The sequence below is a fragment of the Ips typographus genome, linkage group LG10 (assembly GCF_016097725.1).
Source record: "Ips typographus isolate SLU linkage group LG10, UJ_Ityp_2.0, whole genome shotgun sequence".
Taxonomy (NCBI): Eukaryota; Metazoa; Arthropoda; class Insecta; order Coleoptera; family Curculionidae; genus Ips; species Ips typographus.
This window is the reverse complement of record NC_138431.1, coordinates 5,081,694-5,097,941: the sequence shown is the minus strand read 5'-3', so window position 1 is coordinate 5,097,941 and position 16,248 is coordinate 5,081,694. Positions and strand designations below refer to the sequence as shown.

Below are 16,248 nucleotides of genomic sequence, written 5' to 3'. Positions count from 1 at the left end.
TACATGAATTAAGTCGGAAAAGGGTGTGTCACTGATCGGATTGGATGGAAACCACGTGACTTTACCCAATGGGTGTTGAAATTAGGTGGTGCGCCACTGGCTTTTGTTTAAAACAATCGTCTATAAAATCACTGTACATACACTATTGATTCGTATTAGTTGATGTTTGTCCGTAAAAATGAGTTCTCCAAATTTGTGGTACTACCACGAACAACTCTATCGTATCGTCTTGGAGAGTTTGGAGGTGAGTTTTATGGTGTGCAAAGCAGAGTTGGGGGAGTACACCATTGCCAAGGTGAGTAAATTGAAAATTACTTTAAATTGGTGTGTTCTTAACATTTCCATAAAGAAGAAGTATTCTAACATACTGTCCGGTGTTTTCTCTGACAGATTTTTGACGTATTTTCTCAAATCCTCCCCACTGGATTCGTGCTCCAAACCGGTTTTTGGCCATTCTTCAACACGAACAAAAAGCAGTCTATCTGCGTTTGTAGTCGTTTTGGCATCGACTGTCGTCACTCCAACCACAATAACTGTCATTGGTTGGACTTGGAGATGATCTGCAACGACACCAGCATGACTTTCAGTTCTCGTATTGGGGAACTCGCTATTTTGGTATGAATTTTCCATGGTTTAAGCATAAAAAATGTATTGAAATTTCACAGAACTACCGAGTGGACGTTATTCCTCACAATGCTGACATTTTGGGGTACTCCATAAGCATCAACTTGACCATGCAATACCAGATTAACCATCCCATCAACGAGAGCAAGAAGCATAGGAACATGAACATTAGAACACCAAAATTTTATCCTCATCGACCTTTTAAAGTTTACATCAGTTGCAGGTAATTATTGAAAACATGAGGGTTTACTTTGTATTTGTCAAGTGACTCAAAATACTTACTTGCTCTAGATACAATCTTCAGAGAGAGTACTATGCAAATTGGCGATCTATGATGTTCCAACCCACTCCATTCTACCACGAATGCTACGGTAGCATTTTTCCTGATTTGCTGAAAGCTAGAGAACCTTTTGTGTCCTTTCTACCAGACAGAAGTAACAGTTACTACACCGTAACCGCAGATAATATGCCCCGCTTTACCTTGGTACTACAAGAAGTCAACTTGCCTATCTACCATTCTTCTGAATTCCTCCAGGTCGGTTTGGCAACAACCAACCAAGTCAGGGACACTTTAACTAGCCTGGTACCAAGGCAACCAAGCTACCCAGTGAACCAAAGTGACAACTCCTACCACCAGGTGTCCTCTAACAACATTGTAGACAACACCAACAGAACCAATAACAATCTGTTCGCCTTGGAGGGTAACGTAAACTCCACTAAAACTCAGATAGAACCACGTAAGAGGAACAAAAAAATCAGTATAGTGGAACTTCCGGATATCAGTGAAGTGAATGAAGCAGTTCCAAGTTGCTCCAACAGTCAACCACAACCTTCTACCTCTTCAGTTGATGACAAGGTGGACATGAACCAAATGGACAAAGAACAGTTTTGGCAAACTCTAAAAAATATGTATTTTCGTTATGAGGAACAAATCAAGAACGAAATCGAACGGGATTTTGTGATTATTCAGCAATTGACCGATAATAACAAATTGAATTAATCACAAATTTGGTTAACTTTTGTAGTAAATTACAGTATTATTTAGTGGTAAAAACCATATATTTATAAGTGATATTATACTATTATGTTTCTAGAATTAGACTTATTTACTTATATATTATACTATATTATACTTATTGTATTAATATCATTTAGCATAAGCGGGGATACAGGGTTGTACTGGATTAAAATAAATAAAAACTTACAATAAACATGTTTCATCCTTTGAATTTTTTCCCTAACTTCACTAGTTTGGGAGATATGGCACAAAACTCAATATTTCCTTGAAAAAGTGCTTCAAAACTTTGACTGTCAATATCTCAGCTAGTTTTTGGCCTACAGTGACGTTAAACCCGTCAAAAAATTTGATTTTTTCTCCTCTTTCTCCTAGAGTGCTCAAAAATCCCTCTGGCGTACAGGGTAAGCCAAAAATTGGAATGGTGGTTAAGTTGGGACACTTTGTATACAGTTTGAGTGGGAAATTTGCCGTTTAAAGTCTGAATTCGGTACTTTTTTTACTCAAGTTTTATCTTTTCAATTTTTTCCGTATCTTTACTAGTTTGGGAGATGCCACAAAACTCATTTTAGGAACCAGAAACTTAATATTTCCTTGTAAAAGTGCTTCAAAACTTTGTCTGACAATATCTCAGCTAGTTTTTGGCCTACAGTGACGTTAAATTACTCAAAAAAATCAGTTTTTTCTCCTCTTTCTAGTGGCGTGATTGAAAATTATTTTTGCGGTCTTTGGCGTACAGGGTGAGCCAAAAATGTCCGTGGTGCTAGAGTTGAGACACTCTGTATACAGTTCCTGTGGGAAATTTGCCGTTCAAAGTCCAGATTAAATTTTTTTAACCATTTGAACGCCAGTTTTATTCTGTATGTGTTTTCTCAACAACTTTTCCTTGAAAAAGTGCTTCAAAACTTTGACTGTCAATATCTCATCTAGTATTTAGCCTACAGTGACGTTAAACCCGTCAAAAAATTTGATTTTTTTCTCCTCTTTCTCCTAGAGTGCTCAAAAATCCCTCTGGCGTACAGGGTGAGCCAAAAATTGGAATCGTGTTTAAGTTGGGACACTTTGTATACAGTTTGAGTGGGAAATCTGCCGTCTGCAAGTCTGGATTCAGTATTTTTGACTTTTTTACTCCAATTTTATTTGTTGAATTTTTTCCGTATCTTCACTAATTTGGGAGATATGGCACAAAACTCGTTTTAGGGACCAGAAACTTAATATTTCCTTGTAAAAGTGCTTCAAAGTTTTGTTATCTACTTAATATTGCTGGAATATTAATAATAAAAAGTTAAAATTAAAATTTTTGTGTATAAACGTTTAAGAGTATTTTTTAATTTTATTAAATAACGTACACCACTGGATTTGTCTTTTTTTGTGAATCTATCAATGTTGATGTATAGTTGGAAAACCCATTTCAATGGCCATCCGTCGACATATAAAAGCCCATACCATGTCAGTCAAATAAAGCAGTTATTCAGGTTCAAACGAAACATAAAATTTAAGTTTGAGTCCCTCTAGCGGCCAAACTATCCAACCAATCAATTCATGTTGCATATTGGTGGAAAGCTCATTTCATTGCCGATCCATCGACATATACAATTAAGTACTATGCAAGGCAAATAAGGGAGTTATGAAGGTTCAAACGAAGCAGTGCAGAAAAAACGTTTGAAAATGGACCATATTTTTAATTTTCTATGTAAATTAGGTATTTTCTTCTTTCATCACCTAATTCACTATTAACAGAAATCCTCTTTTGCATTAGGGTTTTGTTGGTAACAATTCACTGGAACCTATGAAAGAGCTCTTCAACTGAATAAAAGCACATAAATCAAGGATTTTGACCCCAAGTAGCATTATTAGTATAGCTAGGTGAGTTGCCATGCAACGACCTTAATTTGCTCATTTCAATTTCCCCCTACTAAATATTTGAAAAGCCTCAATGCACTTTTTGAACCGATTTTACTAATTGGAAACCTTTAAATTAGTGTTATGTTTGGGATGTGAATGTTTTGCATTTTTTAGCAGTATCGATTGTTTTTTTAAAAAGTACTAAACCATAGGCATTTCTGCCTAATTGATAATAAATCACTCAGTTTTTCGATTAATATATTAATTCAGTGGACATAAAAGAAACAAAATGTTTGAAAACTCTTCACCCTTATTGCTGTAATAGACGTTGCATTTCCATTTCTACTGAAACGTTTTTCTTGGAAATTTTTATTGAATTGCACCTTATTAAGGCAGCATTTGCCTACAACAAATTTAAAACACACAAACTAAGGCTTAATTCATGTCTGTGTGGTGATAAAAAATGTTAGAAAACTCCCAACCCTCGTCAGTGTAATAGTTTTTTAGGAAATTTTTGTTGGATTGCTTCTTACTAAGGTTGTATTATTTGTCGAAAACAACAAATTTAAAACAGACAGGTGTTGTACGAATTGAGGCTTAAATCGATCGCGCAAGCTAATGCGCCAGCAGGCTAAGCTCCGAAATTTCAACCCTCAGTTTGTGCGCGTCTCTACCCCCGATGGCAACCCCCTGAGAAAATAACCAAACTTTTAAAACGCTCGCTATGTTGTCGTCCTCAGTTTCGAACGCCGCGTCTGCTTCTTCAGTTTTTTTCCGTTTCAACACTGTTTGATGTGCTTACCTCATATGTGATAATCAACAACGTAATTCTAAAATTTTGATACAATGAAAGTTGGGTTGAAACAAGCATTTTTGATGGTAGTTTTAGTTGGGTTCGTTAAAGGATTAAGCATGGGGTACGAAGGGGGTTCTCCCGGTCCCCCATCAGACGATTTATGTGATTTTACCAATAGTTACGAGCTTGATAGTGACTTAATTGATGTTCAGTTGACTCACAGTTTATTTGAAACTGACGTTTTAATACCAGGAGTTTTATACGAAGGTAAGTGAAAAAATGTAACAAAAATAGGTCGTGAATGAATAAGTGAAAGACTGCAGTGCCAAGCAATGTCCATGAATAATGTATTGGCGTTTATCCACTAGAGGTTACATGATGTTTTGTATTTGGTAAATATTAACTGGAGGCGGCATTGAACTGCCCTAAATTCAAACCCAAGTCTATTATTGTGGTTTTTGTTCGAATGAGTTATTGGATGATTGATGGTAATCAGTGTGACGAGGGTAATTCAAGTTTCAAGGTAGTTTAGGGCTTAAAATAGAATATTGTAATTGTATTCACTAAAATTTACTGGGCTTAGTGATGAAGGATAAGAGTTTGCTTATAACTTGCTTATAACTAATTTTCGTTAAAACTTCCGGTTTAATCCCTTTAAAACATCTCCATTGCGGACAAAACAAGCATATTTTTGCCAGTTTTGGCAGTTGCATTGCCGCATTGCCATAATCTGTAACTTAACGACTCGATCCCAATTTGAATTCCTGGCCAAAGGTTTCCGAATCAGGTCGAACATATTTGTTATCCTTGATGGCTTTGTTGTTTGTATCGTGTTCGATACTATCCTGTTTATTATCAAAGGGGTTTCTGGAGGGGAGAGGAATTTACGTGCATGGGAGAATGGAGAGACATTCCTGCGTGTAGGAAATTTGTTACATGAAACTGTTAAATTATTACAGTGATGCAGGTTAAGAGTTTCCTATAATTCTGCTTCAGTTTAGGGATTTTGAAACTTGTTTCGCTTGTTATATTTGGGTTTAAGTTAACAAACAACGTTGTGAACGATGAGTGTCAGTTTCTACCCTATTCTGACCTAGATAACTGTGGAAATTAATCTAAAAAAATATTTCAGACGACTTTCTTATTGTTACGAACTCAACCAGCAAAACAAGGTTTTATTAGTTTGTCTTTGGATTTTAATAACGTCCCGCATGAATTTCCCGTCTGAATATATGAATTTCCACATTCTTACCTTGTTTACTTTATGATTTCCACGCAGAATAGTGCAACAATCTGCTTTCACCCAGAAAACTCTCAATTTTCCAGTCTTCAATAAATCCCTGAAAAGTAAAATGTTTCTATTGTTATATGCTAACAAGCAAGAAGTTTCCATGCTAAATTGACTACTGTAAGAGTGAAAAGGCTTTAATCAGCTTTGCTAGAAAATTACTAGTTACATAGAGCAAACCTTGGACACGTGGGCAATCGATCGTTTAAATATATCCAGCTGGAAAAGGTTATAAATGGATTAGGGATAAGTAAAGTGCATAAAAGTTATCTGAACTTCCTATCTAATAGACAGCAGAAGCTCTAAAGTAATCAAACGTAGATACTTTATTGTTTCAATTTAAAAAGACTGATGTTAAGTCTGTGATTGGTCAAGAAAATTTTAGCTTGCTACTTATTCTTGACCAATCACAGATAAGAATAACTGCTAAATTACTGTAAAAGCTGCTCTAAGATCCAATAAAATATAACGAGCAAACAATTTGTAAATACAAGGTGACATTTGTGTTACAGTGAGAAATTTTAGGTATTTTTGTCTGATATACTTTAATAATACGTTTCTCATAAATAACTTAAATCTTACTTAACATTTGTGAGGAATTGAATTTCATTAGAAATTTGAATAATTTTTGCACTAACTGAAAATATAATTTTATTTTCTATTTTTAAACACTAATTTTTCTCTTATAAGGGTAGATACTGACTTTTAACACAAATATTCACCTTCACCTTAAAAACATTTGGACAGCCAAAGTAAATTTTGAAAACTTGATTTTTTTATGGAAAAATTTTCAAATTTTCCTTTTTCAACGCCAAACGGTACGTCCTATCAAAAAAATGTATAAACGATTAAAGTTGTGTATAACTGCAAGGTGTGTCTGGTAAGAATGTCAAACTTCTAATTTTAAACGTTTCCGAGATAATGACCAAAAAGTCCACAAAATTTGGATTAAGGTGAAAGTGCACAAAAATTTATTACAAATGATGGTTTTGACCAGTGTTTGACTTACATGATTCCGCAATATTGGATTTAGACCAACTAAACTAACATTCCTAACTAATTTCAACCTCAGAAACTCAAATTTGCTGTAACTGACACAATTTTTGACACTCTGCAAAACGAATTCTTAAAAACAAAGTTCCTTTAAAAAATCCGCAATTTATCACTCTGAAACTAACTGATATTGCACTCTTTATATCTGTTATCAACAGGCATATTTGCCACATTCCCCAGGCATTGAAGCAAACAAATGGAAACAAAGAGAAAAAGTGGAAATCCGTTTATTCAATTTCCCTACGTCGACAAGACGTTTTCCATTTTATTTCGAGTGGTTTCGTGTCGTTTTTTAGGGTTTACCCTCGTCCATGACAGCTCACTTTATTGCCAACTGAAATCCATCACAAAAACAAACGTCTTCATGAACCTCCCATACAAACCGCAAAAAAAGACTACCTTTCTAACCACTTTCAATAATCCCTTAAGCGATCGATGGTATTGTTTTCTTTACCTACTTTCCCGTAAAAGTTCCTATTATATACAAAGCCTGGCATAGCGATAAGGAAAAACCTATACCATTTCATGACTTGAGGGTGAAAAGAACTATCAGTTTAAAACTATTAAATGGATAATGCACGCACATACTTTGACCCCTCACCTTTACAGCTCAATAGTGCGGGGGTTAATGGAGGGAGAGCGGAAAGTGCGACCTTCGGCTTTTTACGACCCAACACCTGAACCGTAAAAATTAATTAAATGGCGACTAGATTGAGACTTTGTTTTTATGCGGTGTCACTTCCGATTTTTGCCGTAAAATTACTTCCACTTAATAAAGTATAATCGAATAGTCTGATAGGAGACAGTTTGTTGTTAGAAGGACGCAAAATCAGGCCTAAAACTCGGTTTACAACTGACTAGTAATTAGACCTAGGAACTTCTAAACACACTTTGGCGCTATGAAAGTGTCTTTAAAGCTTAGAATATGAACTATTCACTTGATTTTCATCAATGAAAGATTTTAAACTTTTAAATTGACTTAGAAACTCACTAATTAACTTGAAAACTTTGGAAATTAGCTTAAAAGCATACAAATGTGTCTATAAAATGAGTTTTGATGGAAACTACTTTGATTTAAAAACTTTAAGCCCTAAAATTGACCTAGGAACTTCCAAATACACTTTGACACTATGAAAACTGTCTTTAAAGCTTACACATTTGATTATTTACTCAATTTTCATGTTTTCTGTCTGGATGCAAAGACTTTAAGCCCTAGAATTGACTTAAAAACTTGCTCAGTGACTTAAAAACTCTGAAATCTAACTTTAAAGCCTAGATATTTGACTATAAAGCCAGTTTTGATGGAAACTACTTGGATTCAAAGACTTCAAGCCCTAAAATTGACTTAAAAACTTGCTCAGTGACTTAAAAACTCTGAAATCTAACTTTAACGCCTAGAATATTGATTATAAAGCCAGTTTTGATGGAAACTACTTGGATTCAAAGACTTTATGCCTTAAAATTGACCTATAAACTTACAGATATACTTTGACACTTTGAAAACTGTCTTAAAAGCTTAAAAATTTGACTATTCACTTGATTTTCATGTTTTTTGCTTTGATTCAAAGACTTTAAGCCCTAAAATTGACTTAAAAACTTGCTCAGTGACTTGAAAACTCTGAAAATTGGCTTTAAAGCCTAGAAATTTGACTATAAAGCCAGTTTTGATGGAAACTACTTAGATTCAAAGACTTTAAGCCTTAAAATTGACCTAGACACTTACAGATATACTTTGACACTTTGAAAACTGTATTAAAAGCTTAAAAATTTTACTATTTACTTGATTTTCATGTTGTTTGCCTTGATTCAAAGAATTTAAGCACTAAAATTGACCTAGAAACGTACAGATATACTTTTAGACTTTGAAAACTGTCTTAAAAGCTTAAAAATTTGACTATTCACTTGATTTTCATGTTGTTTGCCTTGATTCAAAGAATTTAAGCACTAAAATTGACCTAGAAACTTACAGATATACTTTTACACTTTGAAAACTGTATTAAAAGTATAAAAATTTGACTATTTACTTGATTGTTATGTTGTTTGTCTTGATTCAAAGACTTTAAGCCCTAAAATTGACTTAAAAACTTGCTCAGTGACTTTAAAACTTTGAAAACTTGCTTTAAAGCCTAGAATATTGACTATAAAGCCAGTTTTGATGGAAACTCCTTAGATTCAAAGACTTTAAGCCTTAAAATTGACCTAGAAACTTACAGATATACTTTGACACTATGAAAACTGTGTTAAAAGCATACAAATTTGACTATTTACTTGATTTTCATCTTTTTTGCATTGATTCAAAGACTTACAAAAACTTGCTCCTTTTTAATTTATAGTTACTACATTTTAAAATTTCTAGTTGATTATTTAGATTCAAACTTGTCATTTTCACCCAGTATTAGGGGAAAAGCACTAAATAATTGTTTTATCACAAACCTGTCATAAAATAATAGAATACAGGGTTGAACTTTGTGACATAAATCACCCGGTATAATTGTGTTAAAATTAAATCTGGCAAAAATAAACCTGAAAAATGACAAACAAACATTAAAAATTTATTAAAAATGATAAAACCAACTTACAAATTAATGTCAATTTATTATATTATTTGCTCTACAAACAGCAATTCAGCTTGTTTTAGTAGTTTGCTTGCTGGATAAACAAGTGCAAATGTAATTTTAATTCAAAATCAATTAGTAACACAAACTTCCTTAACTTTTGGCTGGAAAAATAACTTAATTTAGTTACCATTCCAAATTAAAATGCACAATTTTCGACCGCATAAATCTTGGAAAACTTCCTCGACTGGCAAAACATTTTCATTAGAGCTTACTTGAATAATGTGTTTTCGAACTAGGTAAAGTAATTACAAATTGGGAGAGAGAGTGTTTTCCCTCCCTTCAGATGTGAATTTACAACCATTTTCAGTCAACAAAGGTTAAGGCACTAACCTATTTCACGCTAGTAATATTTAAATTACCTTCCATGTCAAAACCTTCTAAGAACTACATTTTGCGTGTGTATTATATGTGTTACAAGTGAGCTATTTACATAATCGTGTCTAGCTTAAAATGCACTTAAAATAGCCTTATTTACCTCCCAAGTGATACCAGAATTTTCAAAGAAACATTGTTGCTAAGTGGTTTTAAAAATTCCTCTTCTTGATCAGTCTAAAAGGTTGTTTTACTCACAGTTATATTCACATGCAAAACAAATTTATTCAACTGAAAACCACTGGCAGAAACATAAAGAAACATCGTCTTACTGCCATGAGATTGTATATTTAAAACATTCGCTTTGAAACGTACGATCGTTTATCATATTTCCCAGATTGAACCATTTTTAGGAAACTCTTTTGTTCGTGGCATGTGCCCTTTTCGTTCTTTTATCACTTGGAAAAGTAACGGTTTGTATTTTTAATATTATTATGTTTTAATATAAATGCGATCAGGATGTTTTAGATTATTCTCTGGTTTAAAATTGTCATAAAATTTCCTTACTCAAAACACACAAAAAAGTTTGTTTGCATTTATTTAGGCAATTAACATCAATTTAAAAATGAAAAACCCATTAATTAAACCGATAAAACATAAATTATTTAAATATTTGGGAGAAATATAATAGAATTTTAATCTACAATTAATAATATACAATATGGTGGTGGTTAACAGATAACCAATTTCAAAACTCGTTTTCCTCGTCGCTGTACATATTGATGCATTTTTTGTTTATTCGGCTAATGACACACAGTTCAGAAAACTGCATAAAACAAGCTGAAAGTAATTACTTTCGGTGCAAGGCTCTTTTGACAAGACTACCATTCATCGTTGGTGCTATTAACGCCGGATGGCAATTTATCTTCCCACCTGTAATGGAATAATGGAAAAAGATTCTTACAGTACCCGCCAGACAGGCTTTCGGTAATTAATTACCTTTTCGTTTCTGGTGTGTTTCCACTGGCCGATATTAATTTAAAATAACTGAAACTAATTTGAATATCTGGGACATATTAGGAAAAAATAAGCCAAGAAGATTTTCCGAAATACGTAACTAAAACCTCAAGTTCTCTGCCAATTAATGATTATTAGATATTTGGCCGCCTGGAACGCCATTTTGTCTGTAATTTCTTGAAATTACGTGAAATTTGCTTTAAAATGAGGTGCAAGTCAATATTTTGACAGAAAATTCAAAATGGCGGCATGGGACACAATTTTGTCTGTCATTTCTTGAAACTACGTGAAATTTCCTTTAAAATGAGGTGCAAGACAATATTTTGGCAGAAAATTCAAAATGTCCTGAATTTTTCTAGTTTTGGGCCCTTAAACGTCTTAATAACTTTCTGGTCTAGAAAACATTAAAAATACTATCAATGCAGAAGAACTCTGTTAGAAGAATTCTTCAAGAAGTAACATGGAAACCTTAATTTCAAGACTTTGGAACAGTTTTCAGTTCTACATTTTTCTGATTTTAGATTTTAAAACGTCCAGGAAACTTTGAATTTTGAGAATAAAAACCCCAAATTTAAACATTCTTCCACGTAACATGGAAAGTATAATTTTTAGATTTTAGGGCACATTTTTAGTCCTCAATCTCTCTGATTTCGGGTACTAAAATATCTTACACCACAGTTTTAGAATATTATAACAAGTAACATTGAAAGTATAATTCGAACACTTTCAAAGTGTTTTTAGTCCTGTTTTCCGTTACTTTTTAATGCAGAAAAGCTGAAAATTCTATTGGAAATTTATAAAAAAGAACACTGAAATCAAATTCAATAAGTTGCAAGGAATAAATGCTTGAAAATGAGCTCAAAATAAATCAACCTAAACTTGTTGCTTTCTTATCAGCTCTCCTACGTAAAGTATCGATCACCGTGGCTAATAGGGACTAAATATTTAATTCTTAACTGGTTTACGCAAAGGTAAATCACCATGAAAACCGTTTTTGCCTCCAAATTTTGGGATCGAAAACGATTAATCTTTACCAGAAAAGTTAAGGGAGCAAATAAATTGCGCAAACCATAATAAACGACTATAGTCCGGTGAAACGTAATATCACCATCATAATTCACTGGAAAGTTTTAATTGCCCAGTACAACAAAAAATGTGGTGTTCCCGTGGAAATAGAGGTTTAAGTGAAACGATTAGAGACGGATGCTGGCAAATTGCGTTAAAAGATCCACTTGTTTGGTCCCAGTGGAATTTGGAGGGTTTTAATATTTCGAATTAGGAGAATTGAGCTTTTGGAAGGGAGCTTAATTAAATACAAACAGTTTTAGAGCAAGTTTGTCTCCCTAATTTAACACTTTGCCAGCCTCAAATCGATCCACAGCAAACATTTGGCAAAAATCCATTTGCAAACCCGGACATACTGGAGACGTGTAAATATCAAGCTAAAAATAGAGCCTTTTGCATGAATGCCCTTCAAGTTGACCTAGGCCAGGAGTTTCTAACCCCAGAAATTACGTAAACCGGTTTTATTTTGTAATTGATGAGTTGGAAGTTCAAGTTGGAAGCTCCAAGACCACAACCTTGACCCAAAACCACAAATCTCTAACTGGCAAAGTCCCAAGATCATATATCATTGGTTTCTGAGATTTGAAAAGGAAATGTGCATTTATTACTTGGTCTTTAAATCTGTCAGCACGCCACTGAATTTCACTAGAAAAGGACAAATAGATAAGCGTAACACACTACCATATGGTAGGATTTATTGAATAAGTTAGCAGTTTCGCTTTGTTCAGCGAGGACAAATTGTTTGGGTTTTTACTTTACGAATATAGAGGGCCAATAAATTCCACTAAAGGAACTTAATTTAGCCCTTTTGCGCCTTGCCATATTTTTTCTCGTAAATTTTCAGTTTAGAGTTCGAGCTCAATCTGCTCTAATTAGAATTTAGAGCAATTTTCGACCTGAAGGTCTGGAAATTAATGGCTGATTTCAGCAAGTATAAGTAGTTTCGACCACTGTGTAAATCCCTAATTAGAGTGTGTGTTTTTAAATTCTTTTTTGATCACACTATATACTGGCAACAGTAAGTATATAAAAAAGTGACTTATTTAATGCTGTGTCCATTTAAACAGACCCTAACTCGATTATTTTAACACTTACAGCATGGTTCAATATATCAATTTGTAGCCCTTTAAGTGTGTTTTTGATCACCCTATATACACACAATAATTACTAAAAAAATATATGCACAATGACCTAGTTTGTATTATGTATCTGTCAAAGAATACACTTTTTCCATAAATATTTTTAGTATTTTTAAGCTATTTTGCAGTATGTTACTGTGTTTTGCAGTACTTTCAAGTATTTTATATTAGTCAGTATTTGAAATATTTTTAAAGAATTATGCAGTATTTTGTAGTACTTTTAGGGTATTTGTCAGAAGAATTTAGGTTGATAAAATTATATTGTCAAGTTACCAGTGTTTACTGTGACAGCTTGTCAATTAGATATTTTGACAGTTACAGAGTTTTAATTTCGACGAATATGTACCCTTTGAGGTTCTGTTTAAATCCTTTATTAGGGAGTTGCAATAAATTTTAACGATTAGGGAGTGATTGCATGGAAAACATCAAACTGACTAATTAGTTGTTGGATAGCTTGTAATTTGGTGGCTCCACTGTGTGGCTCTGAAAATTTGCTTTAAATCCCCTATTAGAGTGTTGTAGTCAATGTTGCCAGATCTGCCGTTAAAACAGTATATCGAACGTTTTTGTAGTTCTTCTACCAGTTTTAAATTACGTTATTACCATTATGTTGGTTGTGAAACTTTTTATATACTTTTTCAGTTTATTGAATAGGAAATTTAATAAGGATTCTAAAAATGTGCTTAAAACAGTCATCTTCTTACTCTAAATTATTCTCTAAAAACACGTGATCTTTGCCACTAATGTCAGAATTGTCAAAATTTTACTAGAATTTGCAAAAACTACATTTCAACACAATTTTCGAAACCAGACTTTTTTGACAATTGTCACTTCATAGTCTAGCTAAATAGTCTTCTGAAATCACGTGACAACTGTCACTAACGTCAAAACTGTCAAACCATGCTCAAAAGTTGCAAAAATCAGGATTTAAAAACGTTATCTTGCAGTATTTGTTATAAAACGTGTTTCTGAGAATTATCAAAGTTACATTAACAATTATCAGGTGACCGTTTAGCTAAGTAGTGTTCTTCAATCACGTGACAACTGCCATTAACGTCAAAACTGTCAAACTATGCTCAAAAGTTACAAAAATCAGGATTTAGAAACGTTTTCTTGTAGTATTTGATATAAAACGTGTTTCTGAGATTTATGACAGTTACTTTGCTAATTATCACGTGACCATCTAATTAAACAGTGTTCTACAAACACGTGACAACGGTCACTAACGTCAAAACTGTCAAACCATGTTCTAAAGTTACAAAAATCAGGATTTAGAAACGTTTTCTTGCAGTGTTCGATATAAAGAGTGATTTTGAGATTTAAGATTTTTGACAATGATCACGTGACTGCCTACTAAATTATCCTTTAAAACCACGTGATATCTGTCACTAATGTCATAACCTAAAACACAATTATTAATAAGAAAATGAAATATACGTATTTTTGAAGTACGGTTTTTATAGCAAAATCAATGATTAACAACTATTAAAAGACACCTTGTATAATAATGTAAAATGAATGAATTTGTTTTGATCTACCGTTTTTTGACTGATTATTCTACCGCCATCAAATATTTTAACTTGGCAACACTGGTTGTAGTAGCCAATTAGGGAGTTATTGCATGAAAAACAGCAAACTCTCTCTCAACAGCTCGTAATTTGGTTACTCTGACAGTTACAAGCTTCTAGGTTTTACCACGGTGTGGCCCTGGAAATTTGCTTGAAAAATACTATTAAAGTATTATAGTACATAATGGAAATTAGGGAGTTATTGAAGGGAGAACAGCAAACTTACTCTAATTAGTAGAATCAAGTTTGACAGCTCGTAATTTGGTTACTCTGACAGTTAAAAAGTTCTAGTTTTTACCACTGTGTGGCTCTCAAAGTTAGCTTTAAATTCCCTAGCAGATTGTTGTAGTACACGTTGTCAGTTAGGTTTTAAGCACTTTCTGTGAGTCTCCAATTAGGACGTTATAGTAATTGTTAACAAATAGAGAGTTGTGACATCACCAAAGTATTGTCAAATTAACTGAAAAATATCTTAGTTAACTACCCAAGTAGACACAAGTTTACACGCAGTAATCACTGGCTTATCTATTCATGAAATTTGCATAAGAGCACACTGACGACCACCATGTGGTTGGTTAATTATTAATCCCATCCCTGTGGAGACATGCATTAATTACCAGCTACAGAGACCGGAAACATCAACAGATTTTACCATATATATTTGATTGCTTTCCGGTTCAAAAACGATCCCTCAAACTTCCATAAGAATCTCGTTAGAGTGAAAGTTGTAACCTAAATTTTTCCCATACATTTTGAGGGGCAAAATATCAGAAATATAGGTCGCGCACCCTTAGTCTGGCGACGCCCCTATATTTATCGTCATGTTTTTCATTTCAGTTTCAATTCCCCCGCAAACACGCAACTGTTTAAACATCATCATAAACGTGCCATTGTTTACCTTGCAATTTTGTCCTTTCAGTCTTGGCGATAGACACGGATTGATTACCTGGACCTTGGTACTGTATAATATAATTACAAAACTCGTAACCCATATCAATCTATTTAATAATTATATCTTCTTGGTTTAAAATAAAGAACAGTATTAGAATACTGCTTTTGAAGCTTACTTAGTATACAGTATCTCTATTGTTGCTATTGCAACGAAGTTTTTTTAGAAACATCAAAGCTACTCAAAAACGCATAAATTTTAGAACACCGTAGTTTGCAGCCATTTTCATATCAAGCATGGAAATTCGATATTTTCCGACGAGATTTCCACGCTGAAAGCAATGCTACACCGTGAGTAAAGTGGGTAATTACCTTCCAGCTAGGGGAGTAATTGTCGTCGAGATGCATTCAAAATTTATTCTGACAGTTTTAAGACTGGAAAAGCAAGAATGCCTTTCTCTAAATATAATTACATCATATTTACTCTTTTGTTAATATATAAGTTTAATTAGTAAATAATTACTGTTTTGTGCAATTTGTCCTAATTTCACTGACAATAATATAAAAGCACTCCCATTTACGAAACTTTTTAGGTGTTTCCCACAAAAACACTGAACTCCAAATCCGATATAACGTTTCCCTGGTAAGCTCAATTAAACCAACCGTAAAGCCATTAGCTGTTCCTATTTAAAGTTGATCCAGAAGTTTCCCCTGAGTTTGAGTAATTGCTTCAAACAATTTTGGTAGAAAATAACGCATTGTTGTTGTTTTTTTGCAGTTCATATCACTAACCATGGAACGCTTACGGACCTAGTGCTGAAAGCATCCGTTTACAGCACCTTTTCACCCCAAAGCAATAATTGCGGTGCAAACACTTTAAGGACCAGTTTGCCTGCAAGTTTCCAGTGGAGTTTTACAGAAAATATGAATGTGAACAACGTTACTTTAAGGTAAGCTTCTTCAACAAACCACTAGGAATAAGAACGCTATGAGAAAAGTCGATTTCAGGAAAAGGCAATT

At 33.6% G+C, this 16,248-nt stretch overlaps 2 protein-coding genes across 4 annotated transcripts in view; both read left to right on the top strand.

The window, feature by feature from the left end:
• The first annotated feature begins 36 nt into the window (after positions 1-36).
• On the top strand, positions 37-1,835 carry LOC145734636 (uncharacterized). The gene is made up of 4 exons (XM_081988115.1): positions 37-295; positions 391-615; positions 666-847; positions 916-1,835. The coding sequence occupies exons 1-4, from the start codon at positions 179-181 to the stop codon at positions 1,622-1,624; spliced, it is 1,233 nt and encodes a 410-aa protein (XP_081844241.1). The 5' UTR covers positions 37-178; the 3' UTR covers positions 1,625-1,835.
• Positions 1,836-3,961: 2,126 nt separating this feature from the next.
• LOC145734530 (uncharacterized) overlaps positions 3,962-16,248 on the top strand; it is a 66,057-nt gene continuing 53,770 nt past the window's right edge. Inside the window, exons 1-2 of one of the 3 annotated variants that reach the window (XM_081987954.1) lie at positions 3,962-4,547; positions 16,007-16,178. In XM_081987954.1, coding sequence (XP_081844080.1) covers positions 4,331-4,547; positions 16,007-16,178 — 389 coding nt within the window. In that variant the 5' untranslated portion in view covers positions 3,962-4,330. The remainder of the gene's footprint in view (positions 4,548-16,006; positions 16,179-16,248) is intronic. The other 2 variants (XM_081987952.1, XM_081987953.1) reach the window with 2 other exon arrangements.